The sequence below is a fragment of the Lepisma saccharinum genome, chromosome 29, assembly GCF_977018435.1.
Source record: "Lepisma saccharinum chromosome 29, izLepSacc3.1, whole genome shotgun sequence".
Classification (NCBI taxonomy): Eukaryota; Metazoa; Arthropoda; class Insecta; order Zygentoma; family Lepismatidae; genus Lepisma; species Lepisma saccharinum.
Genome location: NC_139257.1, coordinates 6638186 through 6657735, shown reverse-complemented (window position 1 = coordinate 6657735; position 19550 = coordinate 6638186). Strand labels below are relative to the sequence as shown.

The window sequence follows — 19550 nt, the reverse complement described above, 5'->3', positions numbered from 1 at the left end:
CAACAAAGTGTAACAGTAAGTCCAAGGAAATCAATTCGCTGACGGTCACAGCAGTTGAACATTCCACGCAGTTCATTGCAAATAATTTTGAGTAAAGACCTTCACATGCATGCATACAAAATCCAACTGGTGCAGAAACTTAAGCCGGCGGGTCATCAAAAAAGAAGACGATTTTGCGAATGGATTGAAGAGAGACTGGCAGCGGATGAAAATTTCGCAAAAAACATCATTTTCAGCGACGAAGCCCACTTCCACCTAAGTGGATTTGTTAATAAACAAAACTGCAGGATTTGGGGGACTGAAAATCCACGAGTGACCCACGAACATCAAATGCATCCGCAAAGGACGACCGTATGGTGTGTTTTTTGTGCTGTTCATTTGTGAACCGCTCCATGGCAACACCTGCAACAATAAAGAAAACAACAACTGCTAATCAAATCGGAGTGATAGTAGATACTAGAAATTATAAGAACAGGGCTGCCAACAAAACATTTAAAAAATGGCGCCCGATTCAAAAGTTGCGGACTTTATGGGACACCCTATAGATAAAACTTAGCATAGTGCAGGGACAAAAGTGGCGAAAACTGGAGGGCAACTGCCCCCCTCCCCCCGCTATATACACACACATATGCTTCTAAACAAGGTAAAATACCTTCATGCAGCAGATGAAAGACTTTTCTCAAATGACAAATGATAATCCTTCACCTGATCTTCATTGTTACATGGGCAGACAGTTCTACATTTTATAGGAATTTCAACCACATACAATGGAACCTGATTATTATTACATAATTTTATACATATACGGTAAATGTAATTAACGTATCTCTTTCAAAAGTGCAGACAGTAGACAGATTCTTTGTGGTTATCTTGAGAAGTGTGTGCCACTTCTGCTACGATGTCACATGAAAGAGCATTTTGAATGCAGTAATTTAACAAAGGATTACAATACATGTACTGTATTTTCTTTTTTGAAATTTGTAATGTATGTATGTAGGGATACTTAGGAAATTTAAATTGACCATATGTAGTATAGCATTTTGTTCCTTAATGTACGAAAAAAAACATTATGTTCGTAAAGTACGTACTGTAATATGGTTATCCTATTGTGTAACATCCTACACTTTTTTCTGAATAGCGGAAACTTCTTAATAACGGACATTTTTTCCCCCAGGCCTGTCCGTTATTGAGAAGTTTCACTGTATTACAAAATTCACAAGATGAATAAAATGCATATGCGATACTTGTTTGAAAGAAAACCACAGACTTAGCTCAGTACTGAACGAAATCTATACTCTGTCCCATCTAATTATCTCTGGAGCAGGCGAACAAAAACAAGTCTCTGCGCAAGGAGTGATGCAAGACGGCACCACCAATAAACATGAGAGGGAACAGGATTGCATAGAGGGGGGAAAGCAACTGCAGTTGCCAGCCTTCGTTCTGGCCACTTGATTTCCCCCTGGCTTCTTTGACACTAAACGTGGCCTTGCTCCAGAGATAGTTGGAACAGGTTATAGGTAGTGATCTACATGTGAGACATCGTGAAATTTACAGAATTTCATTTTGATGAATTTTCAGCATAATTTATGTATATTTTTTCAAACTACTATAAATAAAAGTATTGCAGAACATTTGCAACCTGCTTTTATGTTCTTCCCCTGATGTTATGCACTATTCATTTCTTCAACAAATACAATTGAAAACTGGAAAATGCTTACAAAAAAAACAACTTTTTTTTTCTCAAATGAATAGTCAATATAGTATTGGGAATGATTACTTATATTTTCTCAACAATAATAGATAAAAAATTCATTGCATGTTTTGACACTAATAAAATGAGACACTGATGTTTAAATCTGTTAGTATTATCAAATCTTTCACATTTTCCTCATGAGAACTAGAAGTGGGATTTAGGTTCAATCAAATTAAGGGAAGGACTTCAACCCACTCCATTGCTGTGGTGGTTGGTACTGTATGACTCCAGATAGCTTGGGTTTGATTTCCTGGTAAGGCATGGCTGTTTTGTGTTGCCTCTGTTCACTTGATTTGTACATTACTGTTAATCTAGCAGCATAATTGCAGTATAGAGAAACTTCATAACAATGCACATTCATACACTATTATATTCATTAAGATTTATTTTAATAAGGAATTTTTCATGCTGTTTCAGATTCTCCTTTGTTAAGTCAGGGAAACAGTTGAGACATCAAGCCAGATATTAGATATGGATTTATTGATTTAAACCAGATTGACACCGTTTGTTTCCGTGACCTTGATTCAAACTGGTAGGGTGGTTGGAGACTGACCGACGTACCAATATGAGATTAGGAACCCCGGCCCGGAAACGTGCCATTAAAAAGTTATAAGCCCAAACTAGTTGGGTCTTTCTATGACAGTGGAGTAAGACAACTAAAAGACGAAGCTTGCAGAATCAATGTGGATGTTACTACAGTGTACCGTAGCACCCTACGACGGTAACGTTGCATGGCAGCCCCCAACATCAATGCAGGTATGTAAGAAACTCTGTTGCATTTGCTCTAACAACTCTGGAGCCGTTCTGATGATATCACAGGCAGCAAGGATTCTTCCCAGCATGTCCTTCCCACTTTCTACGGGTGTCTCGTAGACAACACTTTTGAAATGACTCTACTTTTCTTCGACCATGGATAGGATGAGGTGGTCCTGTTCCTTGGCCAGCTCATTTGCCTGATCTGACCCACTCAATTGTTTTCTTGTGCTGTCATGTCAAAAGTGTTGTCTGTAAGACACCTGTAGAAAGTGGGAAGGACATCATGGGAAGAATCCTTGCTGCCTGTGATATCATCAGAATGGTTCCAGAGATGTTAGAGCAAATGCAACAGAGCTTCTTGTGTACATGTATTGATGCTGGGGCTGCCATTTTGAACAATTACTGTAACGTTTTCGACGTAGAGTACTACGGTACACTGTAGTAACATCCATATTAAATCTGCAAGCTGCATCTCTCAGTTGTCTCATTCCACTGTAACAGGCAGGCCCAAATAGTTTTGGTTTACAACTTTTTAATGGTGCGTTTCGGGACTGGGATTCCTAATCTCATATTGGTACTTGGGTCAGTCTCCAACCATCCTGCAAGTCTAAATCAAGGTCACGGAAACACCCTGTATATGTTCAATGAAAAATATTTATAAAAGTCTGCTGTTATTGAAATCCTTGCTTTTGAAAGTTTAGATTCAAATTTTAATTCCAAAAGAGCAATAGTTCTGGCAGTTGCCATTGCTTCAGGCTTCAACTTTACATGACTATTTCTGCCCACTTTCATTTTAACTATTCTCTATTAAATGTGGTGTGAATATCTGATGATTAAAGGTTTAATTCCCATAGTTGTTTACCTTTTTTCACACAATATTGGCACATTCATTACATCTGGTTCCATGCTAGCCATAAGTTAAACATCTCTCGTTCTTACCTTTGATTAATTAATAAAGTTATACAAGTGCTGTGTTAAAAAAAAAAACATGAAAGGATTTTTTTTTCATGAGATAAGTTACACTTCTTCGATAATAACAGGTGGTTGTGAGGTAGTGTATACTATCACTGTTATAAAATTTTGCTGAAAGGTGCAAGCTATGACAAGCTTTCTTTAGTTCAAATACAATTTAAATATCTCATGCCTAAATAAAAACTTTTACAAATATATACATATTCTGGAAATTATTAGAAGTGAACATATAAGCTGCATATTTCAAGATAATTTGTTATAAATAGAGTTTGTGTTTTATTTATTTAGAAAAAATGGCTCTGGTACTGGTCATTTCATTTTGCTAGCAAACAAAACTGGCAAAACATAATGTGCTATTCATAAAGATGACAGTGCATTCAGACATATTTCTCTATATTTTTCATTAATACAAGTGAAGACTACTTTTTATTATCACCTATGGAATAACAGCTTCAGCTTGGCATCTAGAAAGAACCAGTATTGGCCAATTATTGGACTCATTAGTTGAAAAAATGAAACACAGATTAACTCTCTCTACGTAGAGAAATTTGACAGTTTTAATGTTTTGTGATGCACATTGCATTATTATACACACTGCAAGTACTGCCAGTACTTCGTATGACCACCTTTGGCTCTTTTCGAGCCCATTTTAATCACTGCTTCTGTAGAATTCCTTTATCACTCTTATTTCTAAACTTCAAACCAAGTGGTTTATGAAATTACGCATTGCTCTGGAGATACAAATAAAGAAGACCCTTACAACAATCAGAATTAATATTATTTCGTTTCTTATAACCAAACAAATAGCATAACATGGTAAACAATGTCCATATTGTTCCAGGTATTTTTGCGAATATGTGAAGAACTGTGTTGCCACCTATTCTTCGGACACATTAAAAGAAACGATTGTGGGAAACACCATTATATCCAGACAAACAGTTTAATACCATAAAAAGTTATAACAATCGTCAAATTTATTTAGTTAGAACACTTTCAAAACAAGGAAATGTGCTTCCTTTTTGCAACGAGTCCAATAATTTGGCCAATATTGTAGATGTTATGAAGGGTGCAATATATCGTATGCTTAAAATTGCTTCACCATTCAAGATTGATACCCTCATTTGATAATTCCTACCTTTTATACATAACAGAAGTTTTGTATAAAATTGAGTACATATATTTTAAAACATAAAGTTGCCTGAATATGTGTGCCAAAAATGAAGGACTTACTCTCTTGATGATTTCTCATATATTGGCTGGTTGAACTTTTATCCTGCAGATCATTAAAATGAGTGTAATCTTTCTTTTCCTGATTTTCATATACATCAAATTACTTCTTACATTAGTTACTGCTCCCATGTACATTCACGGACACTTCTTGGTTGTAATGATTCCATTGAAATTTAATGCGAGTGTTACAACCCAGAATTACACTTCCTACGAATGACCCAGATTTCTCATTTTTAGAAACTATCTGTCAAATCCTGCAGGCAAATTTGTAAATCACAAATAAAAAAAACCCTTCAATTTGGCTTGATACAAAAGTTACTCCTGGCTGGCAAAACTCCGATGAAATGTTCACAGCTGTACATGAACTTAGGTCACAGAGTTGCTACAGAATGGAGATCATGTCCTTTTTAAACTTTGAATTTCTTGACATAGTTCTCCATAAATAACCACTTTATAAGATGCTATTCTTTCCCTGTTTTAATATGTTTAAAAATGTATTACCCTTATTATCAAGTTCCTCTACGTTAGTTTCTTTTTTAATACAATACAGTGTAAGAAAATGTTTAGCATGATGGAAATATTCAAGTATTAAAGAATACAGCCAGTAACTACTACAAATAATATTATTAATAAGAACTGTTGTTAACTGTTAACAGCCAAATTTCTTTAATTTCTTTATTTAGCTCTTGATAAAGATGTATATGTAGTACATCAAAATGCTGAGCAAAATTACACTAAACAAATAGTTCCATTCATAATATTACTTGTAAGATGTCGTAGCTACATGGACAATTTACATGTAGCATAAAGTACTGCTGAAAGATTATTCCCTACACCATTTAGTATAATAATGATTTGAATGATAAAAGCAAGTTCCATGAGCAATACAATATAATCACCGATCAAATATCCCGTGAAATAAATTCAAACACATCCTTAATTTTTTTTTAAAACGGTACTAGTAGTTCTAAATTCTGCCATCAGGTGCCAGACTGACCAGTTGTAAAATGGCTTGCAGTGGTGAGGAGAAAGCATTTTGCCAAAAATCCAATATGCTGACCAAGGCAGAATTTATTTTATTTTAAAAACATAATATGGAGGACAGAATCAAGAAAATATGCACGAAAGAATGTGAAAAAGAAGGTAGCCTATGGAAACAGCTGGAAAAGAATGGCTACAAGAAGGAAGATAGTTTGGACATACACAGAAGAAGAAGGAAGATAAGTGGCAGGGGAGAAGAGGAAGAGAAAGGAAAAGAGAGATTGTTTGTAAGGAGTTTGGAGAAGACCACAGAAAAGGTATGCAAAGTGCTTAGGAAAGTAGCATTAAAACTTACAGGAAGGGAGAACGAAGCATCTTAAGAATAGTGAAGAATGTGAACAAGAAGAGAAGAGGAAGGGATTTATCTACAAAGTGAAGTGTGAAGAATGTCAGTGTGTAAATAGGAGAAACAAAAAAGAGGCTTAAAGACAGGTTGAAAGAACATAGGGATGATGTACGACTTAAGAGAGAGAGAGAGAAATTTAAGCACACGAGAGAAACAGGACCTGACATAGAGTGGGATGAGGCTAAGCAGATAGGAAGGGAGAAGAGAATACTAGTGAGAGAATGGAAGGAGGCCAAGGAAATAGAGAAGAAAGGTGAAGAAGACACAATGAACTGGAATGGGGGACTCAAGATAAACAAAGAATGGAAGAAGGTGTTAGAAAGAGTGAAAAGGACAAAAGCGAAGGAGGAGAAAAGAAGGAGAAGAATGAAGAAAGAAAGAAAGAATAAGGAAAAAGATCATGAGATCTCAATTGCCTGTCAGGTGAAACAACGGTTGACAGGAGAAAAGCCACTTGCTGGAACACCTAGAAAGGAATGTCCCAGATAAACAACTTTCTAATATTCTTGTGTCTGGAGGGGAGTGATATTTGTGTATATATATCTTCCTGTTTTGTACCTTATTTCATTTGTATTTGGTACAGAGTCTCAAGAAGACCTTGCGAGAAGGTTTTAACGTAACATTTAGTTTATGTTTTTTTAAAATAAAATAAATTCTTCCTTGGTCAGCATATAGGATTTTTGGTTATCATGGAAACCAGGCTTAATGGTGTTAAGCATTTTGCATCTTATTTACGAGAGTAGGTCACTTGTGACTCGTGAGTGTACAACGTCAGTTTCATACACGATTTCATAAAGATCCACCAGCAAAGAACTCTAACGCATTAGCGCTGTGGTGCATACCATTGATGAGAACATGCTGAAACGTGTCTGGATGAAGTTAGATTACCGTATTGACATGTGTCTAGTAACAGAGGGTGCTCACATTGAGCATTTATGAGTTAACTTTGTGATAATCATTGGCACTTAAACTTACACAGTTACATTACATACATATGAAATTGCATCTTATTTTGACCATTTATGAATAAAATATAACGAGTTAAAATCCTTCAAATCATTTTCAAACATGGTGTACATGATGTACAGACAAAAAATCTAACCTGTTAAAACTTCAAGTACAGCATAAGCAATAAATATGCATTTCAAGTTATTTTATAATACCAGTACTCTAATACTGCAAAATATACAAAATATAAATTATTTACATTCCTAATAATAATGAGATGTGAATGATTGTGACATAAGTAATACTCATTTGGAAGGAGGTGATGAAACACTAAGAAAAATGCACAACAATTACAAAATTGTTTTTCTTCTTAATAATTTGAATTGCAGGACAGGAAATTTCAATCCTTATTCACAACAAATTTGAAACCAAAATCCAAATAACTGTCATAGCACAGCTGTAAACTAAATACACTCATTTCTATTTTCACTATTTCGAACACTTCAATCCAAAGTATCAAAATGTACAGGGTGGTCCCCTTAAACTTCCCTGATTTTAACTAACTTTTAAAATTTGTCTGTTGCAGATATGGTATTCCAGTAGGAAGTAAAGGAGAGAGTGGAAATAGTCAAGTTTCATAGTAATTTTCTGAATTCGGAAAATCATCACTGGGTGGCGCTGGTGTAGTTTATTTATAACATGGCGTCAATGCAAGAGAAAGTGCAAGCAGTTGAATGGTTTGCAGAAAGCAATTCTGTAATCACTGTTCAAAGACAATTTAGACGTGTGTTGCACAAAGATGCACCAGATCCAAAATCTATCAACAAAAGTCTGCAACATTGTTAGCTACAGGCAGTGTGCAAAAGCAACATGGAGGAGATCATCGCGCATCTGAAGAGCGAGTAGAATAGGTTAGAAATGCCTATGCCCTTTTTCTTTTGGGGCTGTGTGTAGGACATTGTGTACTCCGCCAGGATACCTGACATGAAACTTACGTGCACGCATTTGTAGAAGAAGTAGCAACCATCACACCAGATATGCTGGAGCAATCCTTGACTGAAATTGAGTATTGTTTGGATATTGTTCGTGCCACCCAAGGAGCCCAGATAGAAACCTACTAATTCTTTTCAAGAAAATATTTGAGTTGTACTTTCTGATAAAAGTGACAAAATTATCCTCCTGTCTTTTGTTTTCTTTTGGGAAGCAACAGAAATCAGGGAAGTTCGAGGGACCACCTGTATTCATATAAAGTAATTTTTAAAAGAAAGAAAAATGGGAAGCTTTGTGCATACTACAAATTAAGGGTGTGCAAGATCCCGAAAAGTCAAGACCGGGGAAAAAATTTCCTGTCGTGATCCGGACTTCGGGAAACTACTTCCCGACATTTCTGGATCCCTAGCAGACAGGAAATACTGAAAGGTCATTTTAAAAAGTAATAATTCTCAATGTTTTCTGCATTGTAAATGTCTGGAACTTATCGGAAATCATTAATTTTTGTACCAGAAATGCAAAAACAATCACTTAAGGTGAAAGATGACATGTAGAATTCAAGATTTCCAGAGCTTCGGGAAATTTCAAACATTTCCCATCCCGAATGTTGGGATAGAAAAATTTCTCATCCTGACTAAAAAAAAAAAATGTCTCACACACCCCTACTACAAACATATGCACTGAAAGAACAGGGGAAACGTTTACAATTTATGTTCAAAATGCACCCACATTCTTAGAAAATTAACACAAATAGTAATAAGTGTAGATATAAAACAATTATTCCTTGTAAACGTTTTCTTTGTACTACTGTGTCAAATTCTTCTCCCATTGATAAATCTGTATTATGTTAGTGTTGTTGGATATACAACAATAATTTAGACTACAACAGAAATTAAAATAGAATTCTCATTCCCACTAATGTATAGGTTGGGTGCACAAAAACTAATGTCAACTTTATATCTTACATTCATACATCTCATGTACAGTGGGATGCACAAGTATTGCTCGGCAAATTGTCCATGACTATGAACATTTTTCTTGCAGTCTGTGTGTTTTTAAGAACTGGTTCCAAGTAACCACAACCGTTGGGCCAACGTCAGTTTTTACGTGGGATAGGTTCGCAAATTGATGTTGGTCTAAACATTGGGCCAACGTGGTTGCCAACGTTTGCCCAACCATGGGAAAGTGAGTCAAAATCAGTTTTAAAATCAATTTTCTCATGCTAAGAAAACTTTCAAGAGTATGCTGTCAATTCTAGAGTGTACAATAAGTGACATGTAACAAATATTTCCGCCACAGCCCATACTGAAAATATAATATATTTTTTAAGTAGAAGCTATTTCTAACTTGCAGTCGCTCACCAGTCCTTTGTCAGCCGCCATGGATGAAAGATGTATTGGTAATTGATTATTGTTTGTCTCTTTTGCTGCACTAGAACAAGAGCATTCTTACAGCTATTATTGTGAAAGTGGTTAAGCAATGTTATGTGCAGACTAAATTCCATGAAAGGTTGAAAACTAAATAAACTCTAGAAGGTTTTTGTGCTACCACTTGAACGTATGGTGCCTTGAAAACAATGATACCATGTGACTGAGAAAATGCTGTGTATTTTTTAAAATTTTTACTTATGTGTACTATTGTTTACATTTTGCCTCACAAATTATGTATGTATCAGAACACAAACCTATATGTACTTTAGTTCTCAGTACGTTGGTGGTAAAAACCACACACTGACCCAACGTTGGAACCACAGCATTATTTACCATTGCCCAACAGCATGTTCTTACGTTTGGCCAACCATTTTCACTACGTTGGCCAGTTACTTGAGTTCTTGAAGCTCTCATTGGGCAAAACAAAAGGATAATCATGGTAATGGACAACTTGTTTTGTGATACTTATGCATTCCATGCTACTACTTCAATGCAGATAAGCCAAGATTTTAATTTGCAGTTTATGCATCATGACAAGAACTTGTGTTACAATCTATCAAGGAAACATTTGTTTTCTTCAAGAACAACATTCTGCAAGTAATACTAGCAGCAGAAGTTATACAGTGTCCCAAAATGGTGTTTACACTGTTTGAACATCATTAACAAGTACACTAATAACAGCAAGGACGAACTCTTTTTGGTGTCACACACCTTAAAGTTATAGATGTTCAAAATGACCATCATTGTCAGTAATACATTATGTGTAATCTGAACAGACCGATAAACAGCAGATACGGTTTCTGCGGGAAGGGAAGCATAGGTTGTCTCAATTGCATGCCCCATGTCACTCAGTGTACGCTTTGTAGCGTACACAGAATTCATCAGACTTCCCCACAGGTAGTAATTTAACTGTTAAATTAGAAGATCTGGATGGATACCCTTCTTACGTTTCTAGAAAGAAAAATTTCTCATCTCTGCCATTGTGTACACTAATGACTACCGCTGGGCAGGCTGTGACGGAACTAAAAACAAAAGAAGGCCTATATGCTCTCACACATGTTCAACATAGACATTGCAGCTTCAAATGCAGGAAGTCCAGTCAAGTCATCCTTAATAGTTTCTCTGTTATTAAAGTTCAAAGAGTGCAAACATTATTTTGCGACAAACTGTATTTTTGCAATTATACATATATGAACTAAGTTATTGGATGTGAAGTTTTTGTACATTTATTCTCGTATATAATGTTTTCCAAAATGTATTTATTTTTAAAAAATAAATGTAGTTCCATCAATCATGTAATGTGTATTGGTAGGCCTGTTAGATGATGTACCACAACTGCCACAAAATGTTCCTAGATACATTAAAATTGTAATAAATTAAAGCGGTATTATATACATAATTTTATTGTAATTGTTTTTACTCTACAAACTATATTTATAAAGGGGTTGGAAATTTAAAAGTGGCAACACTGCTGTATATATGCCATGAAACAGAACTGGTGCTTCTCACTTATACCACATGTTAGTTTGATACCTACCAGTAAAATGGACTCTTCCTTCCAACTAGATGAGGAATAGAGGAATAGAGTATCATTGGAACTGGCAGTCTAAAGTTGTGTAGTCAGACCCCCACTAATGTGGAAGTTCTAGTGATTCTCGCCGTACCTCCACGACAGACCATCAATGCAAAGTATTACTGTTCATTTTTGGAACATAACCTGCGAGCTGCGTTGCAACCTGTGGCTGATTTGTCACATCGATGGGGCTGGCAGATGCTCTACCAGCCCCCGTAACTTTGATTTGATCCCTAAGATGAAGGGCATTGACTTCCAAACTGTTCCAGAGATTCTTCAGGCAATGGACCGCTCCATTCAAACCATCAACACAACAGGCGCTGCTACAGAAATAATATGACTTCCACATCGCTTGCAAAGGTTGTACACAATGCTGGTGACTACATCGAAGGGCTGTGAAAGTTTTACAGATGTATTTCTTTTGTATCATTTGAGAATAAATAGTTGCCACTATTAAATTTCCAACCCACATATATTCTCAGACTTTTACTCAGGGAGGGGGACAAACTTCTGCACCAATTATATGGATGTTGAAAGGTATGCACATCTGTTTCTTAACACTTCCACATTTCTTATGGAAGAAATTACGTAACCTACAGTTTTTAGAATATTTTTTTTTCATGGATAAATATGCAATGAAAATAAGTTTAATGTATATTTTTTGTATTTTGGATACCAATTGACACCAACCAACACTTACACTAATTTGCACAGAAATATATTTTCCTTTATTCACTTCTAATGTAAAGATTTTTTCAAACTTATATTCTTCACTTCAGTGCAGACAGAATTACTAATTTCCTCACAGAATTATTATTATTATTTTTAAACAATGGTCCATCCTAACAACTACATCTTATTACAAGACTCATTCATTTCTGAAATTACTTTTTACATTTTTATTATTACTACCTATTATAACTTTCTAGGTCACAAATAAAAATATTATATATATATATCTATATACAAGTTCAACCTCTAAGCCACACGAAAGCTTAATGATGCACCAAGAACTACAAACTATGAGTTTATGGTTGTTTGGAATGATGAGGCATCAAATTCTTGGAATGAATAAAAATGCCAATAACATACAAAAGGTAGTAAAGGTGACGAATGTAAATAATGAACACTTAAACTAGAAATTTCTTTCCATTATAAATTAACAGCACATCGATACTTGTTCAAAATGTAACTCACAGCTGTTAGCGTTTCCATTCCACCAACTGACAATGTACTCCTGGCATCCCAGCACTCTGCTGAACGGTCATTAGATATAAACTTCTTGTCATTTCAAATCAAACCGGTTATACTCGTCTGGGCTTTCTAGCCTGAACGGAGATATCTGACCATGTTCTACGACCGGAGTCTTCTCTTCCAAAGTATCTACTTTAATACGAATTTTGTTCGGGTCCGTAGGCAATGCTCGCGGTACGACACGCACGTCCCCATTCTGTGAAGAGATACCACCAGGGGAGTTGTATGGCACATAGATTCTCACTACGTCTGGACTCTTGCGATTTGGGGAAGGAGCAGTCGTCGGGCTGCTGCCTCTCGAGTCTCCGTCGGGGCCGCCGGAATACATTTTGGGAGACAGCGACGAGAGATCGAGATGCTGGGCCTTTGGCGTCGATCTTCCGGAGTTGTTGGAATGATTGGCACTGGCTGCTTTCTGCGAATGCACGCTCACTGGTGCAGAGTATGTACTTATGTTGCTTTTGTCCGATGCGTTACTGTGCGTGTCCAAACTATTGTCCAAAACTTGCGATCTGCTTGCCGTGTTCGTGGAGAATACGGATAAGTCTGCCGTTGAAGTGACACTGGTTTCTGCCAAAGAGTTCCGAGACCCGTGATGATCCACTAAAGAGCTGGTGTCATCAATGCTTGGATCAAATGAGAATTTAGAACCTAAAAAAAGAAAAAGAGAGATCAATATCAAATAGTAAAAATGGTTGACATTATTGTAGACGCATTAGAGTAAAACAGGTAATATATTTCATTCTTGAAGCTCTCCTGGCAGCCATGGGTGTCGCCAGAAAGTTTTGCAGGGGGGGGGGGGGATGATAAAAATTGAATATTAGAAAAATAATAAGTATTATTACCATGGTTATAAATGTTATACAATAATAAACATTATAAAATAAATAAAAATAAATTTTATTCGAAACAATAATAATAATTATAATAATAATAATTATTATATAAATGGGGAGACACGATCCACAAAACAAGTGAATACCAGCATAACTACTTTCTATTATTTATTGTGCATTTATTTGCACGTCTCGTTCAAGGAAAGGCTTTAACTGTTTGGGGAATTTTTTTTTCACAAAGTTTGTTGTGTGACCTCTCACCTATAACTTATTAGAATTTTGAAAACTGTGGAACCATTTGTTCTTTGGATGAAATGGTAGAATATAAACTTGCTCCTGTATTTTTCACTCAATGTTTTCGATCCAATGCATTTTTACTTCAGATTATTCTGTTCGAATGATAACTAAATGAACTTTATTTCTGTTCTTAACAATTAAAGTAACAAACTTTCGGCTTTCTTGTATCTTTAAATGAACGATGTCAATTTCCGGGGGGGGGGGGGGTGTCTACAGACCCCTTCGATCCCTCCCTCCCGATACCCATGCTGGCAGCGTATGATGAAGAGGATTTCTTGGGATATCAACCAGGTGAATTCCGAATAGGGTACTGAGCTTTCGAGAGCTAACGCCACTCTCATCTTCAGGGATTGAAATGCAGATATATGTCAGGGTAAGTTTGTATGTATTTGGTGTGGGATGGGTCTTATGTAGGTGGTGGGCCAATCAGGTGCTGTCTCTGCGATGTCCGCACTCCTAGTCGACTATCGCTAACCAGGCTGGGTTCAGTTCGAGTCCAGGGTTTACCATATCAACTGTTCCTGTGGTAAAGCCTACATTCCACAAACAGGGAGGACAATCGAACAACGCTGCAAAGAACATGTCAGCTACATCAAGAATTTTCATCCAGAAAAATCAGGATCAGCAAAACATTTAATCCAGAAGGGCCATAGAATCGACTTCACAAGTGCCAAGATCATAAATAAGTCATCCAATTACTGGGACCGAATCATCAAAGAACCAATAGCCATACACAGGGAAAAGGAAAACCTCAACAGGGACATGGGCCCTGAACTGGTTAGCGATAGTTAACTGGGAGTGTAGACGTCGGAGAGATGGCACGTGATTGACCCGCCACCTACACCGTACCCCTCCCACACCTATAACTATACCCTGACATATCTCTGCAATTCAATCCCTGAACATGAGAGTCATGTTAGCTCTCAAAAGCTCTGAACCCTATCCAGAAGTCACCTGGTTGTTACAATTGCAAGAATAAATTAGGAAGATCTCACGTTGCGAGCATAAGAGAAACCAGATAAAAACAAATCAGCATGTGCCTGGAGTACGAACGATTTTTCTTCACTGTACCACATGATTGAGAAGTGTCAGCCGCAACTTTCAAAATTGAGTAAAAATAACCTGAATAAATTAGACAATCTCTGTATCTCGAGTGCACATTCCATAATAAGTGTTGCCATCCTATACACTTTACGTTAAGCATTGTTGTTCTTTAAAATCTTGTTAAAAATAGAGGTAGTGTGCAAAAATTTGAGAATATATAATTCAGATACATGTTTCCAAGCCTTGAATATTTACGAAAAGAAGAAAGGATGCAAAATTAACGCGATTCCTTAAATAAAATGGAATTCAATTCATAGACTTACGATGACCAAATCAGGAAACAAGAAACTTTAATTCCATTTAATTACACTCAACCATTTCATCCTTTTGCTATAGATAGAAAAGTAGTATATTTTGAAATATACAAGGGAAAATTTCATCCACAACCTTTTCTTAACCTGACAATTTCCACTTCAATGAATACATTTTTGTTTGTTGATATAAAAAATGAAAAAAATCTTGTTTTCCAAGTTGAATAAATAGTAAAAGTAAAGTGCACTGATAGTCCTATTTTTTTTATTTTTTTACAGAATACTGGTTCAGAATAGCAAACATTTAATGTATGTGATCACATGTCTTGTGGGATCCCCCCCCCCCCCAATGCTTTCATATTCACAAGAAAAATACCAACATTAAGGGCATGAGGGACAGTCTCCGCCTGGCTTTTCCCATCGAGTCAGTGTTGCCAACTTAGCTCTCTTGGAGCCAGATCTGGCTCTTTCGTGTACTCGTTTGGCTGTGAACTGGGGCACACGTCCCCATGCCTCACTATGATACCATCACTGGTTCTGGCCCACATAGACCAACGTTTGCTATGATTATACATTTTGCACGTGACATGATATTGTTATATTGGCTAAATCGCCCCACCCCCTCTTATATGCCCAGCTACTTTTTTTATAGCGCCGTGTTCACGTGAAATTGGCATACTATTCTTATCAGGGAATCCTTTATTTTCGATTTGATACGAACATGAAATGGGTGATGCTGCTGGATCTAGATGGTGAAAACTAAGAATAAATTCACATTCTGACAATTCATAATGTTCCCATAAACTACCGTAATTTGACAATGAATGTCCGCTGGTCATTCCCCCTGCATTTGGCGGGATTCTTTATTGCCACAGCCATTTCCAGCACGTATGACTCACAAAAGACTCAGAACAGCACTGCAAATAAACACTACTTGAAAAAATAAGGATCAAGGTTGCTGTCAGTGTTGCCACCTTACACCTTACATATTTTCCCTAAGATACTGTATATATCCCTTGTATCTTAACTTTCCTGACATGTTTCATATGTTTAGACAGTAAGGAAGGATTTCACCATATACTAGCATGCAATTCTCTTTTACACACAGGTAAAAGTGGAACATCAAAGAATTTACCATGAAATTAACTCATGATTACATATTGGCAAAAAAAAAATATGCCACATTTCCTCTTACTTAAACCTTAATATTATTAAATCTTAAATAATTTGGATAAATGCACATTCAGTAACTGCTTATGACACAAACAACATTCATGAATAAAATATTGTGCACATCATTAACATGCATTGTTACAACAATACAAGATATTTCTCTCAATTCAAAGCCAAAATGTGAAACACACGACAATTTAGATATAGTGGAAGCCCAATTTACGTTCTCGGATTTTACATCTTCCTGCATTATACACTATAGTCCCAACTCAGCAAAATGTAATAATAAAAAAAACAGATTTTAAATTTTCCCACATTTGAAGTTGTTTTTCAACTTGGTCCCCTGAAAAACATAAATTGATGCTCCACTGTATATCTGATTTTACTTTTAACTAAACGCATGGCCATGAATACGCAGAATTGCGCTGATCCCAAATATGGAAAAGCAAAGCAAGATCAGGACAAAAGTCACTGGTTCCACGCACTGTGCGGTAACGTCAACCGGGCTGCATTGCCTACTTCGAGCATCAGACCGACGTCTATCTGGGGCACTTTTGGGCCCAATTCGATACAGAGCTGGTGATTATGGAAGTTCATTACGGGCCCCAGAAATAGAGTTCATATCTACATGTCGGACTGCTCTTATAAACTCCGAACACACGTGGTTGTGCTCCAATGTGGCAAAAGTGCAAACTTCTACCACCTGCCTAATTCCATAGCTGTGTGATTAGTTCCATCCCTGATGCTGGCACTCTTACTGATTTGTGACAATACTGATAGATACAAAAAATGTGGCAACTGAAATATTTTCAGAGCAGTTGAATATGTTACAATGTACGAGTAAGTATTACATGTTATGTACAATCCCGTCGAGTCCTGCCTACAATTATTTTTGTCACATCATGCCTTTCAGCTAGGAGGGATCAAATGACAGAGCAATCTTGACACTTATCAGAGTCATTGATGAAAGTGGCCATATTAAATAGCACACTGCTCTCTAATTGGAGCAGACCAGTTTCCCTCATACAGGGTGTTTCAGCTGATTTGCCCTGATTTCAATCTGTATTTAAAATATTACTACAGCAGATACAAACTTGCACAAAATACCATTGGAAAGAGGAAGATTCCAAGTTTTACTAATACAGAGCATTCCCTGACATTTGCTAAGCGACTCCGTGGCAAGCGGCCTGGCGTCAGCGCTTGTCTTTCCCAGCGAACGGGGTCTGCGACAGTCGGCTATTAAAATTACAGTTTTCTATTGTGTACTAACCTTGACTACAGAAGGTGTTGAAAATGATGTCCCTCTGCTGCAACACATTCCTGGCATCTCCGAAGGAAATTGGCATTTACACGTGCAAATTCGTCTACTGTAATTCTCCAGATTTCTCGTAAAATGCTCTCTTTTAACTCACGGATGGTGTGTGGATTGTCTTTGTATACTTTATTTTTTAGATTTCCCCATAAATAAAAATAGCAGGCTGACAAATCGGGGGACCTAGAGGGTTTTGAAACACCCGTTTCTTGTGAGAGGCGGCGGATAGATTTCTGAGGAGAGTGTTCTAACCTTTGTCCTATCTCATCAAGTTTTTCCTCAGTAAGTACATGTGGGTTTTTTTCCCACTTTTATTCAGAACTGACCCTGTTACTCTAAACCTTTTTACGAGTTTAATATACTGGTCCTATGTGGAATGGGAACACCAGGAAATTTCATTGCAAAACGTCGTCGCACTTCTCCACAATTCCCCTTTCCAAAGTAACACTCCACAAGATAAATCCTTTGTTGTAATGTAAACTTTTGTGGTGCCATATTAAGCCACAATCTTCAGCACATGGACACGACACAACACAACTGCCGAGGGAGGATTATACTGGCGTCAGTCTGCAACATCAACAGAAAGGGAAAGAGACTGAAGGCAGGGAGAGCGAAAGAAACAGACTGTAGCGTGCGACTGTCGCGGACCCCGTTCACCGGGAAAGACTATCGCTGACGCCGGACAGCTTGCAGCCGAGTCTTGTAGCGAATGTCAGGGAATGCTCTTTAGTTATCGCCACCAGTTTGTCAATATTACAAGTACTGCTATTGTTGCCAGAGATGGGAAAGCAGAAACACATAAGACTTTTCACATGAATTCTCGGATGATTCTGTGCTGGAAAATTTATGGGCAAGTGACTAGGTTTATTCTCATCTCACCGGGAAAGTGAATAAACAAAATATTCGATTTTAGGCTACCAAGAGCCCACACGAGTTGTGTCGTCACACCAACCCAAGAAAATGCATGTCTGGTGTGCAATTTCGAGACATGGTGTTATAGGTCCCTTCTTTCGAGGAGTAAGTCACGTCTGAAAATTACCTGGAAATGCTCAATACCTTTCTCATCCCAGAACTGCAACTCAAACATATTCCAACACAAAGACAGTGGTTTCAACAAGGTGGGGCCAGGCTTCACACCACAGAAGAAATTCTTCAATTCATGAACTAGCATTTCCGACATCGTGTCATTTTGAATCGACATTGTGAAATGTTCAACTGTGGCATGTCGTGGCCTTCCACAAGTCCAGACTTAAATCCACATGATTTCTACTTGTGGGGGTAAATGAAACAAGAAGTTTTTAAATCTGGCCCGAGGACTATCAATAAACTGCAAGATGAAGTCAGGAGGATGACTGCAACATTTCAAAGAAAACATTGAAACGTATTTTCGACGACATGTGTGTTCGCCTTCATCGTGTTGCCATACTGCATGGTGGCCATATTGAAAACATTCTAAAATAAACTTTGAATCTTCCTCTTTCGAACAGTACCTTGTGTAAGTTTGTATCTGTTGTACTTTTCTCAAATAAAGATTTAAATTGGGGCAAATCAGTTGAAACACACTGTATGAGATTGAGTAAACAGCATCGTGCGCATGCACAGATGTCATGTCAATGGCATTTCATTATACAACTACGAGCAATGTGGCTACGCACCAACAAAGCAAAATTTTCCAATGAGGGGATACAAACGCTAGTGCCTGAAAAATGGGTGGCAACTACGTGGAAAATTAGAATAGGGATGTACACTCCTCCACAAGTTACCTGAGAACCCTCAAATCTATTCAGAAATCATTAATGTGGCAACATCGCCCTTGAGCACCAGCAGAGGGTAGCCAACTTGAATACAGGCCATTCTAATAGTCAAGAAACATGGCAAAAATATTTATATTCTTGCTTACAACATGAAGTCATACACTACGTTAGAACATTTTAATAAGAGAACAAAACGGAAAACTTAAGTATGAGGAATAATGGTAGAAAATAGTTGCCATTTGGCATGTTAATATTGGGAACAGAGAAATTCTTCTGAGGTTAGAAACACTGCATGACAAACAAACATTTCTTTCCATGTGAAAGCTGCTAATGCTTGCCTCTCATTGTAATTCCTCACAACAACTGACTTTATGGGGATGCATGAATTGGTGATGCGTTACGTACATGCTCATGATAGATATATATCCTTTTGCCCTACTGACTCACTGATAATCTTGCATTTTCTTTTATTAGAATGTATTATTTATCTAGTTGCGGTACCAAACATGCAAAAACAATGAAGTCACTTG

The 19550-nt window shown here is 37.1% G+C and overlaps 1 protein-coding gene across 3 annotated transcripts in view; it reads right to left on the bottom strand.

Annotated features, from left to right (window-relative positions):
* Positions 1-2894: 2894 nt before the first annotated feature.
* LOC145981554 (USP6 N-terminal-like protein) overlaps positions 2895-19550 on the bottom strand; it is a 179898-nt gene continuing 163242 nt past the window's right edge. For all 3 annotated transcript variants that reach the window (XM_083114873.1, XM_083114875.1, XM_083114876.1), the window contains one exon: positions 2895-12944. In XM_083114873.1, coding sequence (XP_082970999.1) covers positions 12325-12944 — 620 coding nt within the window. In that variant the 3' untranslated portion in view covers positions 2895-12324. The remainder of the gene's footprint in view (positions 12945-19550) is intronic.